Source organism: Prinia subflava, chromosome 19, assembly GCF_021018805.1.
Source record: "Prinia subflava isolate CZ2003 ecotype Zambia chromosome 19, Cam_Psub_1.2, whole genome shotgun sequence".
Taxonomy (NCBI): domain Eukaryota; kingdom Metazoa; phylum Chordata; class Aves; order Passeriformes; family Cisticolidae; genus Prinia; species Prinia subflava.
Genome location: NC_086265.1, coordinates 2440655 through 2461088, shown reverse-complemented (window position 1 = coordinate 2461088; position 20434 = coordinate 2440655). Strand labels below are relative to the sequence as shown.

Genomic DNA, 20434 nt, shown 5'->3' with positions numbered 1-20434 from the left:
GAAAACCCTCATGGCTTTAGCACACAAGCAGTGCCACTTGTCACATGCCGACAGCACAATAAAAGGGCCTGTTCAAGCCACAAGATGAGAGGCTCAGGGGAAAAGCAGCCATGAGTTATCTGGATGCAGAAGAGAGAATTCAGCACCTGTGGCAATGAACAAAGTCAGGCCCTGTTATCAGCTTGGACTGGTGCCACCAGCAGAGACAGTCTGCTGTTTCCAGTGTGCCATTTCAGTTGAAGCTGTTTGGATCTAACCTGGGAACACAATGCTGGGATTATCATCACAGCATTGGAAACTGGGTTACCCTCCTGAAATTCAGTGTGGTTTTTTCAAGAAAACCAATCTGATTGCATCCTCCAGTTCCCTTTTTGCAGCCCTGCCTGGGAGGGACACACAGAACACAACCAAATTCTCTTTCCTGGCATCTCATGTACTAATGATCATTGTCCTACCTGTACTTTGCAGGGTGAGTTGGTTTCCCTAGTTCCCAAGTAACCCAATTTGGGTTTTCCCCCAGTTTTTTAATTAAGCAGAAATTAATTCCACTTCTGTGAACCAGTGGCCACATTCTGCTCCCAGGTAGTGACAGAAATGCAGAATTAATCACTTGCCTGCCAGTGTTGGGTGGAACCCCCAACCTCCTCATACCCACAGTGCAAATTGTCATCAAGCAGGAGCTCCTGGCCATTTCCTGAAGGGGTGATTGAGGAGTTCAGAGCGCCACACAAAAGTTCCCTAAGTGGAGGGAGGGAAAACAAAAAGAGATCTTGTTCTTCTTCTGAGGCACAGACTGTTATCATATCACAAGATCGAGCAGCTGAAAAGATTCCAGTCAGGAAGCACCATGCTTTGAGAACAGGTTGGACTGCCTGTCCTTCCCTGGGAGACTGACACCCAACGGGATCCGGGATGGAAATGAGTTATCCCACTGCTGGGCTCACAGCCATTATCAGATGTGAAGTGTTTTACATACCTCCTCCTCCGTGGGCTCCTCTTGTCATTCCCCAGAACACGTGCAAGAGCAGCTGCATTCAGCTGTGGTGTCAGATGAACGTTACCTTAAAAACCCAGAGAGCAAAAAAAAAACCCCAACCAGAGCAGCTCGACGTTGAGTGGCAGAGGTAGTATTTTATTTTTTTTTTTTGAGCATCCCTCCTCAAGGACACTAAATTTAGAGTTTGTAAAACATCACTAAATGAAAACAAAACATTGCCAATAACAAAAATGCAAACCTGCTGGAAAGGAAAATGCAGCAGCATTCAAGTATCAGAAAACATGAGAGCTAAAGTGCTTGAGAGAATTTCTTAACTATGCAGAGTCTGAAGTCAGTGTTCCCCTAGAAATGCTATTTTTAAAACAGCACCTGCCTGGCTGCATAGGATTTTTCACCAATCTATAGCAGGATAACACTACGAAGCCAGAGCCATTACCCCAAAGGGCTAGGAGCAACACATTTCTTTCTGTCCCTCATACTAAAATAAATTATATTCAAAGAAACACATTATAAAGTTCAGGCAGCTGAAGTTGGACTTCAAGGAACGTGACAGAACGGATTTCCCATGCAGTGAAGTCGCTAGCATGGCCTGAAGCTGAACAAAGCTTTGGTGGGATTTATAAAGTGCTGTCTTTTAGTGTTTTATGCCTGTCTTTAGTAGTGTTTTATTTTCACACCAGCACCGGGGTTGTGAGTTTAAAAAAATTCTGAAGTAACAGACCAATTTTCAGTGGATGCTGGAGCCAGACAGACATTGCACAGTGCACACAAATAACGTTAAAAAACTACAAACAAATCAAACCAAAAAAACCCCAAGCCCCAAAACCTAACCCAGTTATGGTAAAACGTTTCATCCTTAAAAACAAACACCCACCAAGCACCAAGAGCAAATCAGAAAGTAACTTCTGCCTCCCGGTCCCCTGGCTTGTCCCAGCAAGGATGGATACTACGTGATACAAGCTCAGCAGCAATGGTTGAGAGCCTGAGCCTGCAGGCACTCAGTGCAAAACTCTCCCGGCATTCAGCTCCATGGGAGTGATCCAGTTTTCACCAAAGCCAAAGGGAACTCCCTACAGGCTTCAGCCAACTTTGGATCAGCCCCACAGACTGACAGCGGGAGCAGGACCTTGCTTTACAGTCACCATTTTTCTATCCAGCCACAACAAGCCACCCCCTGAAATTCCTGGAGGGGTTTTCAACCTCCCCCTCCACGCATGCATTTAACATCCATTACAGTTATTAGCAGTTACACATGCAGATCGATGGGAGAAAAGTCCCAGTCGAGGGGAGTTAGAAAAGAAACCCAGTAGAAATGCTGAGAATTGCTAAAGACCCAGCTCCCTCGAGTGAATCCCTGTTTTTCCAGCTGCCAGGCACCTGCAGGAAGCTCTGTGGTGTGTTTGGGTGTGCAGGGTGTGCGATGTGGGGCGAGGGCTCAGGAGCAGAAGATGCACTGCACAGGATCTCGGACCATTGATGCTTGTTCCTGCTGAGTAAGGACCGAGATCGAGACATGGTAATGTCATTAACCAAGATACAGAAGTGCTCAAGGTGAGCTTCCAGCGAGGATGCCAACGTCAGGGTGCCCAGAACAGCGGCGCCGTTCCGCCACCTCCGTCCCAGGGAGCGTCCGAGCGCCGGCCGCGGCCGCCCTCACTTGGGAGCGGCGTTGGGGAAATCGTCCTGCGCCGCGGCCGGCAGGGAATGGTCTATCCTGAACTCCTCCTGCAGCCCGCCGGGCGCCTTCGCCGAATCCCCCCGGGCAGCGGGCCGGTCCGCGCCGCCCCCCTCCAGCCCCAGGATCTGTCTCTGCACCAGCTTGGAATAAAGGCCTCCTTCTTCCATCAGCTCCTTGTGCGAGCCCTGCTGCACCACGCGGCCCTTGTCCAGCACAATGATGTTGTGTGCCCTCTCCACAGTGCTCAGCCTGTGAGCTATGACAAGCACCGTGTGGTTCTGCAAGTCGCCGTAGATCGCCTGCTGAATCTGCGGGGAGAAAAGGCGTCAGTGCCCGGGCGCTGGGAGAGCAGCAGCTTTGTGGGCTGTGTCCAGAAACCCCTGGGCAGGAGATGTGCTCTCCTCTGGCTCCCTGCAGCACTACCAGCACCAGCATGTCCAGCCCAAAGATCATCTCAGTCCAGCCAGGTGGGGTATGAACACAGGTCTGGTCCTGCAAGCTGGGCACTTGTTACAGCTGGGCCTCAGATTTGGAGGCCACGTGGTGCTGGCAGAGACTGCAGGGAGCCCATACCTGGTGAATGCAGCTGCTCAGAAGAGCAGGATTCTTTCCTGAGTCTATCAAGGCAAGGCAAGAGAGGCTTTTTTTCCCCAGTCAAGAGACAATAGCACTGACGTCTAAGGGCAGGCAGGTGGCCATCAGGCACATGTCACATTGACACCCCTGGGTAGCCAAAACCAGCCCTGGGCTGGCGTCAGGTACCACACACGTGACTGAGGACCTGTGAGGCAGCAAGCTGCTCCAAGGTCAGACACTTGTGCTGCCCCAGCAGGATTCGTCCTCTGGGATTGGAGGCACATTCTCAAATCCCAGCCTTGAACAGGCTTCCCCTCGTTGTCAAACTGCTGCTGGTACATCCCAGACAGATAAACCAGTTCACAGGATGTTCAAGGCTTTTCCTGCAAGTGTGGCTTCCTTGGTGCCTCAGCTGGGATTTGAGCTCAGGCAGTCCTACTCTTCTTGCTGCAGCACCATTTTACAGGGTCTTCCTCTGTATCCTGTCCTAAAAGGCTGCACAGACTCTCTGTACACCAATTAACACTGTCCACATAGAAAAAATCAGCAAAGATCCCTCCCTCATCATGTTTGTCAGGCACTGGCTGCTGTGAGCATGGAATTATTCCTTTCCTGGTGGCTACAAGAGCCCTGGAAGCAAATTCCTGCTAGAGAATTAGCGCTTTACTCAACCCTCTGATCACACCATGTCAAGATTAAGTTTGTCCACTGGCTGGAAGCTGAGGCTTCAGTCTGCCCTCCAAACCCTCTCTGTCCCAAACTCCCAGGTCACCGCTCACCGCGTGCTCGCTCTCTGCGTCCAGCGCGCTCGTGGCTTCATCCAGGATGAGGATGGGAGGGCTCCGGATCAAGGCCCTGGCGATGGCCACTCTCTGCTTCTGCCCACCTGAGAGCTGAGCTCCTTTTTCACCCGCCTCTGTTGGGTCAAGGGAGAGAGGAAGGGGTCAGAATAAGGCTCAAGAGCTGCCAGGCAGTGCAGCTGGCAGGCCTGGCGGGGTGGGTACCTGTGTGGTAGCCGTCCTGTAGCTCGGTGATGAAGTTGTGGGCGTTGGCCTTCTGGGCAGCCTGAACCACTGACTCGAAGGAGGCTGAGGTTAAGCCATAGGAAATGTTATCTGCAATGGAGCGGGCGAACAGCACGGGCTCCTGGCTCACCAGGGAGATCTGCAGGAAGCAAGGGAGAGCAGGGCTCAGGAGCAGAAGGTGCACTGCAGGGTATCTTGGACCTGGTATTGGTATTTGTTCCTGCTGGGTAAGGAGCGAGATCAAGATATGGACATGTCATTAACCAAGACACAGAAGTGCTCAAGGTGAGCTTCCAGTGAGGATGCCAACGTCAGGGTGCCCAGTTTGCATCTTCTGCTGGAAAGTCATCACTTGATGCAATGCTGGCACGTTGGCATCTGGGGTGGGCTTCCCCCTCCTAAAGCCTGCTGTGGTTTTGCTCCAGATCTGTTATTCCCATCACTGTTTGTTTTTCCCAGAATGGAAAACCAGTTGCTGGGATAAGTCAAGCTGGAGAGACCCTCTCCCAGGCCCTTGCTGATTTTCCTTTCAAGGCCAGTGATCACACTTGGGCCGTGTGAATGAGCCCCCTTCCATCTTTTAATCCCAAATGAGCAAGTTAGGGACGCAACTGCTGTAATTCCTTAATTGCTTAGCAACAGTCCCCCTGTCCTGCCTTACAGCCATGGCTATTCACTGTCACGTTCAGCTGCTTCATCAAACCATTGATATTGGAATAAATCAAACCTTTCAAACTTTACTACTCAGAATTGTGCACGAGAGAGCCAGGGAGACACGGTCATATTTTAATTGACTTCTCCCCATGCTCCTAACACCACACCAGGATTTCTAAACTGAAAGACTTGCTTGGCCTTTGATTTTCGCTCTGTACGGGCAGGGAATGTAAATTAGTCACAGTGACTTTGGCTTTGCAGCCTGTCTCTGATCAATTGTTTTCAGGTTTTCCTGCTGACTGCTGAGGCCATTTGCTCTGGGGGCAAACAAAGGAGGCAGTTACTTGCAGAGATGAAGGCTGATCTGTGCTGACACACAGATGAGTGCTGAGGGGCCCAGACCCCTCTCCCAGGCAAAGCACCAGCCCTTCTGGTGCTCCAGCTGCTGCCAGGATCCTGAGAGGTTTAACTCCCCATTAGCTGAGAATTACTTTAAGATCTTAAGGTAGAAATTGCTGGAGGAATGCAAAACTCTTTTTCCAAACTCAATTTAGACGATAATTAATCCAACAGCCAAAAACATATTTCTACTGCGTTGGCCAAAAAATACCAAACAAAACGTGTTTTTGTTCTGTTTTTGGAAGGCTTCCCCTTCCCCTTGAAACCACCCTCCATCCCTTTCCCTTCCACCCCCACAAATTATCCCAATGAATTTCTTGGACCACTTCCAGCCTTCCAGCTTTCTGGACATTTCTGAAGCTGCCAGATCAAATCCAAAGCAACGTGCAGCAGTGCCATGCATCCCCTCTGAGCCCTGCAGGTGGTAACTGGGCTAAGCAGAACACAGGGACCACAACCACAATACACGTATCAGTCGCTCGTACCACGGAGTGCAGGTACTTGTGATCGTACATGTTAATGGGACGCCCATCCAGCAGCACCTGCCCGTCCTGCAGAGGGTAGAAGTTCTCCAGGATGTTGACACAGGAGCTCTTCCCACTGCCCGAGGGACCCACCAGCGCTGTCACTTTGCCGGGGTGCAGGGTGAAGGACACGTTCTGCAACATGGATGGGAGAGCACGCTCAGGTCCAGGCTTTTCTCATTGTCCTGGGGCACTACACAAGAGAAGCAGCCAGAATCTGGCCAGAGTGACTCTCTGCCTTGGTGCCACATCAGCCATTTCTCCTGGCTCTGAGGAAGCCAAAAGCCTCCAAATTGCTTCAGATTTGCCTGCTGATGTAGCAGGTCCTCTAAAAAGCAAACTGACCTCTCTGCTGCTTCCCCCTGCCTCATAATCCCAGCCTCTCTCCCACGGAAACAGTCTGAGGCAGCTTGGCACAAAGCCCTGTACCATGCTGCCATGTTTAATGCCTGAGCAGGGAACAAGGGTTTTATTAATAAATCTCATTCCTTGTAAGGAAGGCCGGCCCTAAACACCCGCTGCTCCTTCTCATCTGTTTTCCAGCATGCCCTGAGCCTGCCTTTACACATCTCAGACAGGCAGCTGACACTGTCCATGGCCTGGCCTTGGTTCTTGCTGGGATGGAGCAGCAGCACGTGGTGCTGGGAGCGCTCACCTGCAGAACCTGCGTTGCGGAGCGCGTGCGGTAGGAGAAGGACACATTCCTGAACTCCACCTTCCCATCCACGTGATCCGGGGCCAGGGAGCCGTCGTGCACCATGGTGGGCTTGCGGTCGATGAACTCAAAGACTTTCTCAGCAGCTCCCACTCCCTGCATGAGGCCGCTGTACACAGAGCCGATGGACTGCAAGGGAAGAGGCAACGCTGAGACCCTCCCGAGGGATGGGGAGATCAGCCAGTGCCACTCGCAAGGAGAATGGCTGAGGCATCCCCAAGTCCCCCATCGGCTGGCACTGACTGTAGTCATCAGGCACAGGAGAAGAAAACTCTTCCTTCTCTGTTGGGTATGGAAAGGATACATGGACAACCTAGGGAAAGGGCGTTTTTCAGTATTAAACCCAGAGCTGCAGAACAGTTTGTACTGCAACTGCCCTTCCCACCAGGAGAGGAACCAAACCCCAAATGAAACGAAATCCACACCAAAGCCACGGCCTGGAATCCCCACCGGAGCCTGCAGTCGTCTGAACAGATGGTGAGAGCCAGGCGAGCTGCCTCCAGCTCTGCTCTGCCCCTGCACAGAGGCTGAAGCACCACCAAAACCACAATTGGCTGTGAGGAAACCTCGACTGGATCATTCCTGCCTGGATTAGCCAAGTTTATGCCTCTGCAAGGGGAAGGCAGCCCTGGGTGGGCTCTACCATCCCACCCACAATGCCATCTTGCTAACGTGCTGCCAACGCAGCAGCTTGCAGCCTATTCCAGGGAAAAAAAAAAAAAGTAATATAATTAAGTTTTTAATGAAGCCTGAAATTTAACAGGCAGCTTTGTAATCCCTTCATTCTTCACGCCAGGAAATGTGCTTGGCAGGCAGCCAGGGCTCTGCCCTTCAGCAGGGCCAGCCTGACCCCTCTGGTCACAGCTGCCTTTTTGGGGGACAAGCTGCTTCAGGAACATGAAGGCTGTGGGACCACAGCAGGGGAGGAATGGGGAGCAGAGGGGAGAATCCCCCACTCTGGCAGTGCCACAGCACCAGGGAAATGTGTCATGGGAAAATCAGCACTGGATCTACCCCTGCAACTGCCCTGGGATCTTCTGGGAGATAAACACCCTCTTGACATGGGGTAGCCCAGAGTGTGGGGAGGCCCTGGCTGTGGCTGCCCCACCCAGGAAAGTGTCCAAGGCCAGGTTGGATGAGGCTTGGAGCAACCTGGGAAGGTGTGGAAGGTGTCCCTGCCCATGGCAGGGAGTTGGAATGAGATGGTCTTTAAGGTCCCTTCTAACCCAACCCGTTCTGGGATTCCCTGCTAAAACTGACTCACCTCCATGCAGTCTCCCAAGACAAACTCGTAAATGATGAAGGATATCAGGTTCCCACTTGTCATTTGCCCAGAGATCACGAGGTGCCCACCATAGTAAAGGATGCTGACCTGGACCACCAGCAGGGTCAGCTGAAAACAAGAAAACACCCCAGAATCAGCAAGGACAAGGGATGTTTTGGTGCATTTGTCATTACTCACACAACAGCCTAAACTTCATGTGCTGACATTTGTTCTTTGAGCCCTGAGCTGAGGATCCCTGACAGTGCAGCTGGAAGCCCTAGGAGTGAGCATGGAAATGAGAAAAACAACTCAAGTGCATGGGCTGATTTAAGGAGCTGGGCAGATATCTTTCAACAAAACAAGTCCCGAGGGACAAGAGCCAAGGAGGCAGAATTTATTTGAAATAACAGAGCATCTCATGAACTCTTGGACCGAGGTCCTCAAGCATAATAATCTATGTTCAAATTATCCAAGGCATGCAGTCACCTCACCACTAAAATAAGCTTTCTGTTATATGAGTGTGACACATTTTAATTTAGAACACAAAATCAAGCCAGGAGTTGATGCAGAATATCCTCCTTGCCTGCACAAGTCCCTGAAGCATAACCCCAGCTGTCGTCTGCAGTCAGTGTGGGGGGTACCACCTACTCTAGAAAGGAGGCAGATCAGCTCTGATGTGACAAATCCCAGCCCCTTTTATTCAGCTGGTTTTGTTCCATGCTACCCAGGTGCTCCAAAAAGCAGCAATGCCCTGGTGCCCTGTGGCACCAGAAGAGGCTGTAAATTCACCCAGACAAAAATACAGGGGAAGAAAAAGCCTCCTCCACAGCTCTGCCATGATCTGACCTTAAGCTCCTGTGCTACATCCAAGACTCTACCAGGACTGAGCTACATCCATTGCCTTCTTTCTACGTGAGCCCTGCAGGAGCGGTTTTTGAGGGTTCTTAGATTTGTCAGAATCAGTGTCAACCCAGTTCATGCTCCAGCTTCACCTGGGAGCCCAGAAACAACGCCAATAATGCTCCCATTTTGTCTCCAGACTTGGGAAGCCATAAAGCCTCTCACAGCTGCACGAAGGCACCGTAACTCACAGACCCTTCACCAGCAACTGCCTCGATCCCTGAACGTGCAGAGACAAGGGCAGCCTCACATGAGGGTTTTGCCGACGCTGGAGAAGCCCCAAACCATCTGGTGTTAAACGATGAAAAAGCATTTTGCAGGGGAAAGAGGGAAAAAAAAAAAAAAAAAAAAGCCCAAAGCCCAGCAGCCTCCCCCTGCCACCACCCACACACAGAAAATCTCCGTTCCTGAGCAGAAGCTCAACCAACGCCGTGGCTGTTCCCAGCCGGAGCCCCGGAGCGGAGCTGGCACAGGCACGCACTGCAGCACCACGCAGCCATGGGCTGCTCCACGACCTTGAGCTCTGTGCAATTATTGCCCCATTTGCAGGGGAAAACAGGCAGTTCCACGGAATGACACAACGCTGCCTCGGGGCAGAACGGGATGCGTTTTTTCCATGGATGAAAATAACAAATGATCAAGAGCTGGGGATTACTGGCAGCACACAGCAGGGCTGGGCTCACCCCACAGAGTTCCCTGGAAGTGGAAGAGAACCACGTGTGCTTTGAGATCTGGAGAGACTCCCCTGCCCATCCCAGTCCACACAGGGAAGCCCCAGGGCCGTCCACCTACCCCGCTGGACCAGACGTAGTAGGTGTAAGCCATGGCCTCCCGCTTGTTGAGCTTGTACACCTGCTGCAGCTTCTGCCAGTACACGTTGGCCTCCGTCTCCTCGTTGGCGAAGCTGCGGACAGTCTTCATGGCCGAGATGGTCTCCTCGGCCGTGTTGTTGGCCTTGGCCAGAGCGTTCTGCACATCCTTGGAGAGTTTCTGCAGGGAGCAGGAGGAGGCAGAGGGAGCTCAGCGGGTGCCAGGCTGCCCGTGGCACACCTCCCTGTTTGCCATGGGCTCTGGGACCCCACCAAGTGACTCCACAGGGGGAGGAGAGATGGCACAAGGACAGGCAGATGCATGCAGGACATTCCACAGCCCAGTCAGCTCTTCTATCAGACCTGAAGTGCTTCCACTCCTGGGCATGAAGCAAGGCAAGAGCCCACGCTACACCTGTCTGCCCACACAGCTTTAATGTCACCTTCCTGCCCCCAGTGCTGGCAGCAAAACACTCCAGCATCACTCCCACCAGCTCCAAGGCCACCACAAGCTCCTTGATGGCTTCACAGGGAGACCAGCCCAGCGCTGTGGCAATGCCAGCTGCTCCTGCCTACCTGGTAGTACTTCCCATAGACATCAGACACCAGCATGATGATGGGGAAGCCCATGAAGGTGACCAGGGAGAGCTTCCAGGAGAGGCTGAACATGAAGAAGATGACGCCCGTGGCCTTCACCACGTTGCGCAGGAAGATGTTGATGTTCTGGGACACCAGGTCGCTCACGATGGTCGTGTCCGACGTCAGGCGGGAGATGACGTCCCCTGCAGCAACGAGGGGTCAGGGAGGGGGAGAGGAGGGACGTGTCACCACGGCAGGTCACTGCCTAACCGTGTCCCACATCCCATGCCAGGGGCCAGATGGAGCTCCCCATCCAACCAGCTGGGGGTCTGAAGGGTGGCATGGAAGGGGGGCGACTCTCCACCGCTGTGGATGCAAAGCAAAACAGGAGCTTGGATTGCTGCATGCACGAGGAGCAGGAGGTGGCACCTGAAGGCACAAGCTACATCCCTGGGTCACCAAGGGTGGCTGTAGGACAGCAAAGGGGACTGTGGCAGCATCCTGTGCTGGAGGGGAGCCCACAGGCCACACACAGCCTGAAGGTGACCCAAGGGACTGAGGACATGGGTTCTGCTGCTAAGGGATGAAGCTCTGGCGGTGCCTTTTGGTGGAGCTGAGCGTTACAGCCAGCAAACATCACACTGAACTCCCAAATCCTTGGCCTGTGTGAGTCCAGCTGAATTCCCGTGCTTTTGTGCAAGTCCAGGGCTGCCCGTATCCCACTTCCAGTAACATCTCTGCTATCCTCAGCTACCAAGGCACTGTGCAGTGACTGCTAAATACAGCAACAGCCTCAAAACTAAAAATACCACCAAGACAAAATTAAATGTGTGAAAGTTACACCAGAGTGGCACGGCCTGGGACCAGGACTGGGACAGGACTGAACTGCAAGCGGGGAAAGCAACAAGCACACCCAGCAAGCCTCACACATCCCAGGTTTCAGGGACAGGAGCAGAGCTGGAGAGCGGCCCACCAATAGGCACTGATGGGAAAAAGGAAATGGGAGTTTTGTGGGTGGGACTTCTGGATGCCAGGCTGATGGGTGGCAATGGGACATCCCCACAGTGGGAAGCAACAGAAAGGGAAGAGCTTTGTGCCTCTATTTCTAACCACGAGCACGTGGGTGCCACCTCTGGCTGCCCCCAGTCTGCTGTATGACAGTAGAGCAAGCCGAGGGGAAAAAATCCAGGATGGGATAGAGGGGTTAGACCAAATCCAGGGGAGAGAGGAACCAACCTGTGCGGTTCTCATCAAAAAAACTCATCTCCTGAGACACCAGCGACCTGAAGAGGCAGTTGCGAAGGCGGATGTTCAGTCTTGCAAAGATGAGCGTAAAAACGCCGCCCCGGATACCTGCGGCAAATGAGCTAATTGCAGATAAGAAACGTTATAGAGCCATGGACACGAAACCCTCTCAGCAACACAAACACCCCCACGCCGGGCCAAGGGCCTGGGCTGTGCTGACACCACTTATCACCAGCCCACACCTCTCCTGGGTGCCACCAGCACAGCGGTGGCTGGTCCTAACCACGGCAGCCTTGGGAGGGAACGCAGCGCTGCTGGAACAGCACTCCCCAGGGAACCCATTCCCTGTGACCATTCCTGCTCCCCCACCTCCAGCAGATGGACGTGAAGGGCTACACAAAGCCCTTGTGGCTGCCAGTCACGGACTCTGCATCGTGGCAGTGCAGAGAATTCACAGCATATCCCTGGGGTCTGGCAGTGAACTGGTGGAGTGCCTGTGCCCACCATCACCACGAGCTCCTGTGGGAAAACCCCAAACTCCTTGGCAGGGCCAAATCCAGCCCCTGGATTACCTTCCTATGGCGAGCAGCGACATGACCAGCACTGCCGTGGAGAAGCGATCCATGCTCTTCTGCACCACGATGCCGTCGATGGCCAGCCCCGTGTAGTAGGGCAGGAAGGTCTCTCCTGCAGGACAAGCACAGGACATGGAGGTTCAGCCCCACTGCATGGGACTGCCACAGGACCTGTATTCCCAACTGGGACAGTCTGTGGACAAGCCCGTGGACAAGCCCATCTCCACCACAGAGATACTCGGCCATCACACAATATGCCCCAAGAGTGTGGCACATGGGGATGTTGCACTCCCAGTGTGTTTTACTCCTCATGCATCTGGTTTTGCCACATTGCATTTTTCACCCACCCCATGCAGCACGTGCCACCCAGCACCCCCAAAAAGAGCAATCCCAGGATGCTTCCAAGCCCCACCACCATGGCTCGTCCGTCCCTCCCGGTGAGGATGGGAGCACAGCACCCTGTGGACCACCTGGTCCCTTCACTCACCCAAGGCGGCCACGAGGAGGAAGAAGGAGGCGATGCCCAGGAAGAAGGCATCTGGCTTGGTGTAGGACAGCAGTTTATGGATGGTGGGACCTGCTGCCTCCTCCCTTTTGTCCCTTGGGGTGCCGCCATCACAGCTCTCCTCCACCTCAGCGCGGGACTCGGAGCCGAGCCCCAGCGCCTCGCGGGAGGAGGTGACACAGGCCAGCAGCTGCCACAGCCCGAAGGTGGCTGCCAGCGCCACGTAGGTCCAGGCAAAGAGCCCCCAGAACCAAGGGTCCTTGATGGTCTTCCGCACCTCTGAGTAGAGCAGCAGCTTCACCATCATGTAGATGCCCATGAGGAGGCAGATGACGGCGATGAAGGTCCGCGACGCCCTGAGGCGCCGGGGGCCATAGGCCGTGTTGGTGGCCACGCCGATGGCAGCCCCCAGCAGGACACAGCTGCGGTACAGGCAGCCCCCCCAGATGTCCAGCAGCGAGTTGAAGATGTTGAAGTGCCGCAGGTCCTGCAGGACGTTCCGGCCGCCCTGGCCATGGGTGTAGAGCAGCGTGGTGACCACCACGTCGGCCCCACTGAGCGCCAGCGTGCTGGCCACTGCCTTCCAGGCACGCATCCTCGACACCGGGCTGGGGGTCACTGACGCTGTGAGGAGCAGCCCTAACACAGGAAGGATGTGCTCATGTCGGCCTCTGCTGCGGGGTGAGAAGAAGGGGATGGGGTTATTTACCCCACGGAGGAGGCAGGGAAAGGGAAGCAGGATGGGGGAACAACCGAGCCAGCTCCCCACCAAGCCATCCTGACCCCAGACACCACCAGCTGCACCTCCCTCCCCTCCCTGCTGCACAGCTGCATGGTATTTCACTAAATGAGCAGCACAAAGGAAGACAAACTTCCTTCCTGGATGCCTTCACCCATCCTGAACCCCAGAGCAGAAATCTGCACATTCCGATGGGAATCTTTGTCCCTGCTTGCTGTGGCAGCTGCTGGGTGCTGCCGTGACATCCATGCAGCCACGTGCCCTGTGCTACGGAGCCGTGCAGGTGTTGGACTTGGACAGTCATGATCCCAGAGTCCCTGCCCACCTTCCCCAGGACAAAGCTGTAAACCGAGCAGTCAAAACCATAGGAAAGCAGACAGGGGAGCAGCTCAGCTCTATAATGGATCCCCCTCATCAAAATAAGACCAAACCGTATGTACTGCAGCTTGTCATACCCTACTGTCCCCAGCCCTTTTGGATATTAATTCGGGGTAGTCTCTAAACCTGCTGTGCAGTCAGCGTGCAGTTCAATGACACAACAAAAATCCTGAGAGGAAATTAAAAAGGGATTGGAATTCCACAGCTGCGTCCCGTGGGAGAGGAAGGCTCCGGGGCGGGCGGGACGCTGCCCTTGCTGTCGCTGGGTTTGTCCTGCAGCAGGGACGCGGGGACAGGGTCTGAATGGACACGGGAAAAGGCAGACACTCGACTCGCCCTAATCCGGGCGAGCCGCTCACCTTCTCCGGTGCCATGCCCTGAGGAGCCACGCCTCGGCAAGAGGGAGGTACCTGATCCCGAAATTTGTGCTGGGTCAGCAGCTGGTGACGGTGCACAGTGCGGAAGGCACCGCACAAGGGGTGCCATGTGTCGGCCACACTCCGGCCTGCGTGACCGCAGCCCCCCAAAACCAAACGAGGGGCAGCCCTTGGCACTGGACAAGCTGCGCCCTTGGGCGAGAGCTGCTCCGTGCTCGGGCAAGTGGGATAAAAAGCTAAAAAGCTGAGGAAAACAGGGCAGAGGCTGCAATCTGGGGAAGCACGGGGGTTTACGGGTGGGTGGGGAAGGAGGGATGGAGGCGAAGCAGAGTAGCGATGCCAGGGAGGAGCAGGACACGCTTCCCAGGGTGCTCGCTGCTGCCATCCGCTGCAAAGCTGCGCGGATCCGGCCCATGGAGGAGGAGGAGGAGGAGGAGGAAAGGAGGAGGAGTAGGAGGCAGCCACCGCAGCTCCCCACCACCCGCAGCCGTGTCCGCAGCCCCCGAGCTGGAGCCGCCCAAGGTCCCCACTCGCATCCCGCCTTCCCCCGTAGGAGAAGGTCCCGAGGCGCGGGGGGGAGACACGCGGGAAGGGCCGTGCCCGCCATACCCCGGCCGGACACCCCCACACGGGTCCCCCCTGCAGGGCAGCTCAGCCTCGGCCCGCCCGGACGGCTCTTACCGGCGGCGGTGCGGGGATCAGCGGGATCAGCCCGGTCCGAGCGGCGGCGGCGGCGGCGCGTCCCGGGAACAAGGTCGGTGCTGGGAGTGGCCTCACCGTGACCACGCCCCCGGCCCCGCCCCTCCTGCGGCGCGCGCCCGGCCCCGCCCACGGCCGGACCGGGCAGTGGCACCGGGGACCCCCAAAATCGGGGCTCGAGGAGGGGTCCCCGGTCCCCCCGCCCCGCCCTGGCCCGGTAAACCCCGTCCCGACACGGCACAGGCAGGCCCGGAGTCTTCCCCGCCTTAGAAGGTTTTTTATCCTCCCCAAACATACATGTTTTTTAAATGTTTTAAATTATTTTTATTGGTTCTGTGTCATTTCTGCAGTAGAGAGGGAAAATACAACACAGGAGTTGGCTCAAAAGCAAGTGGGAAAAGGGCTTGAAATCATATTTTAGGTTAATCCTTAGAGAGGAGCTTGATGGGGGTTTATTTAACCCCTCAAGAGGGACCTGACAAGGGTTTAATTAACCCTAACACAGAGGGATCCACTTTCAACAGATCCAGCTTGTAAATTACTTTTCCCCTTCACCTCCCAGTTCAACTCTTGAGGAATGGAAAAGCTCAGGCTCTTCCCTGGACAGCACCCATGCATCCAGGTGGGCTATGCAGGTGACAGAGGGGCAGGGCAGTGTTATTATCCCTAAGTTTCCATGTATTTTTGCAGTGCTGGGCTTAGAAACACCCCTGTGACCCTCACTAGCACAGGCACAGGTGTCAGGATTCCTGGAGTTCACACCATTTCTGGAGAGAAAAGAATGGCGATGTTACAAAAGACAAATTCATTTTTCTCTGCCTGGAGAACCAAAACCAAAAATACCACATTCTGCTGTTGATTTTATTTCTGCTAATAAGTGCTTAAAAGAAAAGAAAAGAAAACAAAACAGTATCTCTCACTTCAAGCCCTTCCCACATCCACCAGGAACACAGTCAGACCTGGAGTGACTATTCCTGGCTCAGGCTCACAGCAGGGACACTTTTAAGCTGCAGGAAACATTGTGTGTGGCTAAGCCGGGCCTGGTTTCTGCTTCTGTTCCATCTGCACCCAGATCACTCCTGGGCTTTGGTGCAATCACTCCCAAAGGGCAACTTCCAAGCCAGTCAAGGTGGAGCTTTTTTGGCAGGACCAAACCTCTCCCTGCCAAACCCAAACGAGGATGGTGCCACCTCCCTCAGTCCGAGGGATGATCCAAGGGCAAACCCGGACCAGGAAGGGACTGAACAGACCCTCTTGTCTGAACCTTCCCCTTCCTTTCTCCCAGGACAGAGCAGGCACGTCTGCACCCTGCACTCCCACGCAGCCGGGCCACAGACCTCGGGGACAGTCCGTGCTGTCCCCGGCGCCACGGGACCCCCGGGACGCCCCAGGGTTAACTGGTTTTCTTCCCGCCAGACATGCTCTGCTCAGGGGGCAGCACTGTCTCGATCTGGAACGACACAAACTGGCCCTTCTTCAGCTTCTTCAAGGAGCTGGCAGTGCTGCCCCCAAACACGTTGTCCTGCACCTTGAAGGCCAGGGAGGGCAGGCCCCGAGTTTTCCTTTTCACGCCCTTCCGCTCCCGCTTGCAGGCTGTGGTCATGTTGGAGATCACCTGTCAGGAAAACGGAGGAGTTGGGCTTTGAGGTGTCACTCAGGAATCAGCTCAGCTCTGGCACAAGCTCAGTGAATCCCAGAATCCTTGGGGTTGGATGGGACCTCTGGGGATCATCCAGGCCAGCCCCATGTCCAGGCAGGGTCACCACATTCAGGTGGGTCTGGAATGTCTCCACAGAGGGAGAATCCAAGACCTCCCCCCTTAATGGAAAGCAGCTCTTCCTCTTGTTGGGGTGGAACTTCTTGTGTTTCAGTTTATGGCTGTTGCTCCTCATCCTGTCACTGGGCACCTGACACAATCACCTAACACCCCTCAGAGATATTTCTGTGGGTTGATGACATCCCCTCTCAGTCCTCTCCAGACTGAGCAGGCCCAGCTGCCACGGTCTCTCCTCGTAAGAGAGGCTGGGAGTGAGTGAGAGCTGGCCGTGTCAAAGCTGGATGCACCTGGGGCAAGGGAGGGACTCAGCAGAGGCTTCCCAGCCTTGTTCTCACCACCCCAAACCAGCAGGAGGCCTTGCAATGTGAAACTGCAATTCCACGGCCGTGCTCAGAGCTGTCAGTGCTCCATCAGTAGAGGGCAGAAGGGGATCTAGGCTGGAGTGCCAAAAGCCAGAGAAGCTTTATCACCTCCTGTTAATTCCAGCCCCAATCCCTGCCTGGATGCAGGAAGAGCTGGTGATCCCAACACCAGAAGTTCCCTTTAGGACAGGACAGAGCTCTCGCTGCCCCATGCCACGATGTGCAGCTCCATTTCACAAAAGGGGAGCTGAGCTAGGGAGCCTGAGCTGCCAAAGGGATCAGATCTGCTCCCAGGCACTCCTCCCTCCTGTCCCATATTCCTCCTGTCGTTCCCTGGCAAGAACAGCCACAGTCCAGGTGAGATCAGAGAGAACCCCACAACCCTGCCTGAGTGTAAGAAATGACTGAGCAAACAAAGCACTCGAGCTGTGTCTGTGGTTTTTTGGCACACAGCTCACCCAGCACTTCACAGGGGACACTGAGGTCATTTTCCAAGTGAGGGAACCAAGGAACAGAGAGACAAATGAGCTGCCCAAGGTCACTCAGCACGTCAGAGACAGTCAGGAGCTGCATGCTGACTTTGCTACCCAAGCCCATCTCCCTCCCCACCTGGCCACTAGTCCTCATGGTAGCCCCAACTTCCTCCCATTTTGGGACAGGTTTACTTTAAACCTTTGTAGTTACACAGCATCTCCTTAAGGCTTCTTGTCCTTGCCTAAGGAGGGACTCCCTTGGCTGATTTGGGATGCAGATTACAAGGCAGGGAGCTGGGCAGGCCGGGACACAGCTCTCATTAGCCTGATGGGGCAAGCCAGTCCCTCGTATTTCATCATGAAATCTTAGCAGCACCACCAGCAGCTTCCCTGTGGTGCTGGCCCAGAGGGTCCAGCCCTGCTCCTGCTGCCCTCAGCACACACTTAGGTGCCACCTCTCCTCTCAGGCCAAATACAAACTGCTTTCAAGGCACCCCAAGACTCACAATCTCCTTCACGGCGTTCTGCTGCTCCTGCACCGTGGCTGTGAAGGGCGGGAGGCTGTCGGCCTTACCAGAGCCAGCCCCCTGCTCCTTAGAGTCCTTGACAAAATCCACCTGCAAGGCACAGATTTGTGCGTTACCCTGCAGCCACAGCAGTGACAAAGGAGGGACAAAGCCCCTGCGAGGCTCCCCTGGGCCGGGCAGTTACCTCTGAGGACAGGCACACGTATCTGTTGAACATGAGGAAGAAGGGGCTGTACTTGGTGGCGGAGTTGACCGAGGTGCGGAACTCGAAGAGCAGAGGGTCCAGGTGCGTGTCCCACTCGCTGGGCTTCTCGCTCACCACGCTGCAGATGGAGGCCCTGAGCACCTCTGCGCTGCCGTCAGCAGGGCTGGGGAGCTCTGCGGGGTCTGCAGGCGTCAGGAGCTGGGAGATGTTCCAGCGCTCGCACAGGTGCCGGCTCACCTGGGACAGCACGGGGGGCACGGCGTGTCAGCCCCACAGCAGCCCCCAACACACTGCCCCCCGTGCCAGGAGAGGCTGTGGGGCAGAAAATGCTCCCCAGAAAAGTCAGAGCCTGGGAAAACGTTTTGCAATGACTGTTCCCCGTGCTTGAAGCTTTCCACAGGGCTGGGAAGCTGCGTTAATCCCAGGGTAGGGCTGGAATTTCATGCACACGGTCTTTCCTTCCAAGCAGAGAGGACTTGCACCACTGATCCACAACCTTAAATCCCTGCCAAGGTGAAAGCACTGGCAAATCAGCTCCCACTCCCAACAGGGCTGGGCCAGGGATAAGGCAGCATCAGCTCCACGCCCCCGCTACACAGCACATCACAACTCTGCCTTCAGGACCTGCTGCCCAAAAAATAGGCTGAAAGTCATTGCCCAAAGAGCTTGCTGAAGGTGACACTGCCCAAAGAGCCTGCTGAAGGTGACATTGCCCAAAAAGCCTGCTGAAGGTCACGCCGCTTCCCCCTGAACCACCCCACACCAGACCTACCTCCTCACAGAAGTCCCAGCTCTGACTGGTGTAAATGTTCTTGGAGGCACCAAACCTGGGCAAGGAGAGGACACACAACTGGTTTTACTCCATCAGCTGAGGCAGAGCCCGAGGAGCTCCATCTTTATGGGTGCAAATGGAATAGGAAGGGCACAGGACCTTCCAGTGGAGCTGGTGCTAACGAGGCTCCTGTGACCAAGAGCAGAGAGAGGTCTGCTGGTCACTCTGTTCCAAACCAGCCAAGCCTGTTTGCTTTTGAATCATGAGGCAGCAGGAGAAACAAGAGGAGCTTCTTGCTCTGAATTCAAATCTCCACTGGCCCCACGTGTTTTCCACAAGGACAGTGTCACGTGGTGACACAAACACTTTCTAGGAGAAATCTGGGAATGGCTTTAAAGCTTCTGCAGAGAACTGGGACACAGCTCCCCTGGCCTCGGGCTACTCAGAGAAACATTTCTGCCTCTTTCTTCAGGAGGATAACAGGCTCTTCCCAAGGACTTTGCAAAGAACAACTGAGAAGCACTGCATGGTCTCTCCTGTGGAAGGGAGAGTTCCTGCTCTCACAGGAAAACATCCTGAGGACACTGGGTATTTTTGCAACACCCCCCAGCACGCCCCACTGCACCGCAGAGGTGCAACATAACCAACAGCAGAGGAGCCCACCTGTAAAAAACAGTAGCCAGGGCTTTAGCCACAGAGAAAGGATCTTTCTTCTGCAGAGGAGCAGCCTCCACCCACTTGGTGAAGTAGTCAGTCACAAGCAGGACGTGTGTGTTGCTTTGGCTTGTCTCAGGAAAAGGCCCTGCATAAACAGCCATCAAAAAAAATCAATAGGATGCCGTCATATCCCCCAAACGGGGAAAGTTAAAAACCCAGCGGCTGCAGAAATGACCACAACTCTTTTCTGCAATGTCACTCGGCCAGAACATTTTCGGTGACCTTTGTCAGCAGAAACACACCCATCAGAGCCTCAGCTCCGGGGAAGAGGGCACGCCCACGGCTGGCACTGTGTGCACAGGGAGCCAAGCCAAGCCCAGGGATCAGGTTGCATCCTGAGCTGTGGATTCCTTGGCACCTCCTCAGAGGCACCTGCAGCTTTCCCTGAGTGCGTGTGGCAGCAGGTCTGCCACGCTCCCGGCCGGCGGGGAGGAGCCCTGAGAGCCACTTGAGACGCTCACTCACCGTGGATGTCTAATCCCAGCACTTCCCAGGGGGATTCCACCCTGACGGGCCTGGCTTTCCGCGTCATGCTCTTGTTGTGCTCCGCGTTCTGGCACGTTTCACACATCTTGATCTGCAGTGAAAAGAGGGATCAGAGGACTTGGGAATGAGCTGACAGATCCTGTCAGACTCAGACTGCACAGGCTGTGGAGGGGTGAGACACACAGCAGGGCTGAGCAGTTTCCTTTCTCCCAGTAAAAATAAGGAGGTGCAGGCAAAAAGGAGGACAAAACACAACAGGCTGATGCATCTCACCTTTCACAAGGCTCACCTGACAGCTTTCTCTGACACAATAACCAACTTTCTCAACGTGGCCTACAGCTAAGCTATTTCTCACTCTGTTCCCAGGCAATTTTTTATTGTATTTTAACCTCCTGCTGGTGGTTAGAGAAATCCTCAGCCCTAGGATGCTGGAGGAGCTCAGACCATGCAATGCAAGCACACTCCTTAAACCACAGT

At 54.7% G+C, this 20434-nt stretch overlaps 1 protein-coding gene across 2 annotated transcripts; it reads right to left on the bottom strand.

The window, feature by feature from the left end:
- Positions 1 to 1107: 1107 nt before the first annotated feature.
- ABCB9 (ATP binding cassette subfamily B member 9) lies at positions 1108 to 14732 on the bottom strand. Of its 2 annotated transcripts, XM_063415577.1 has the most exons (12): positions 14621 to 14732; positions 12428 to 13119; positions 11938 to 12052; positions 11357 to 11487; positions 10118 to 10323; positions 9525 to 9722; positions 7833 to 7961; positions 6509 to 6697; positions 5815 to 5988; positions 4256 to 4415; positions 4031 to 4167; positions 1108 to 2983 (listed from the first exon to the last, which is right to left on the bottom strand). In XM_063415577.1, exons 2-12 carry the CDS (start codon positions 13038 to 13040, stop codon positions 2651 to 2653), a joined length of 2385 nt encoding a protein of 794 aa, XP_063271647.1. In that variant the 5' UTR covers positions 13041 to 13119; positions 14621 to 14732; the 3' UTR covers positions 1108 to 2650. The 2 variants fall into 2 exon arrangements, with proteins under 2 accessions (XP_063271647.1, XP_063271648.1); XM_063415578.1 differs by lacking the exon at positions 14621 to 14732 and having other exon boundaries at positions 12428 to 13541.
- Between the last annotated feature and the right edge of the window lie 5702 nt (positions 14733 to 20434).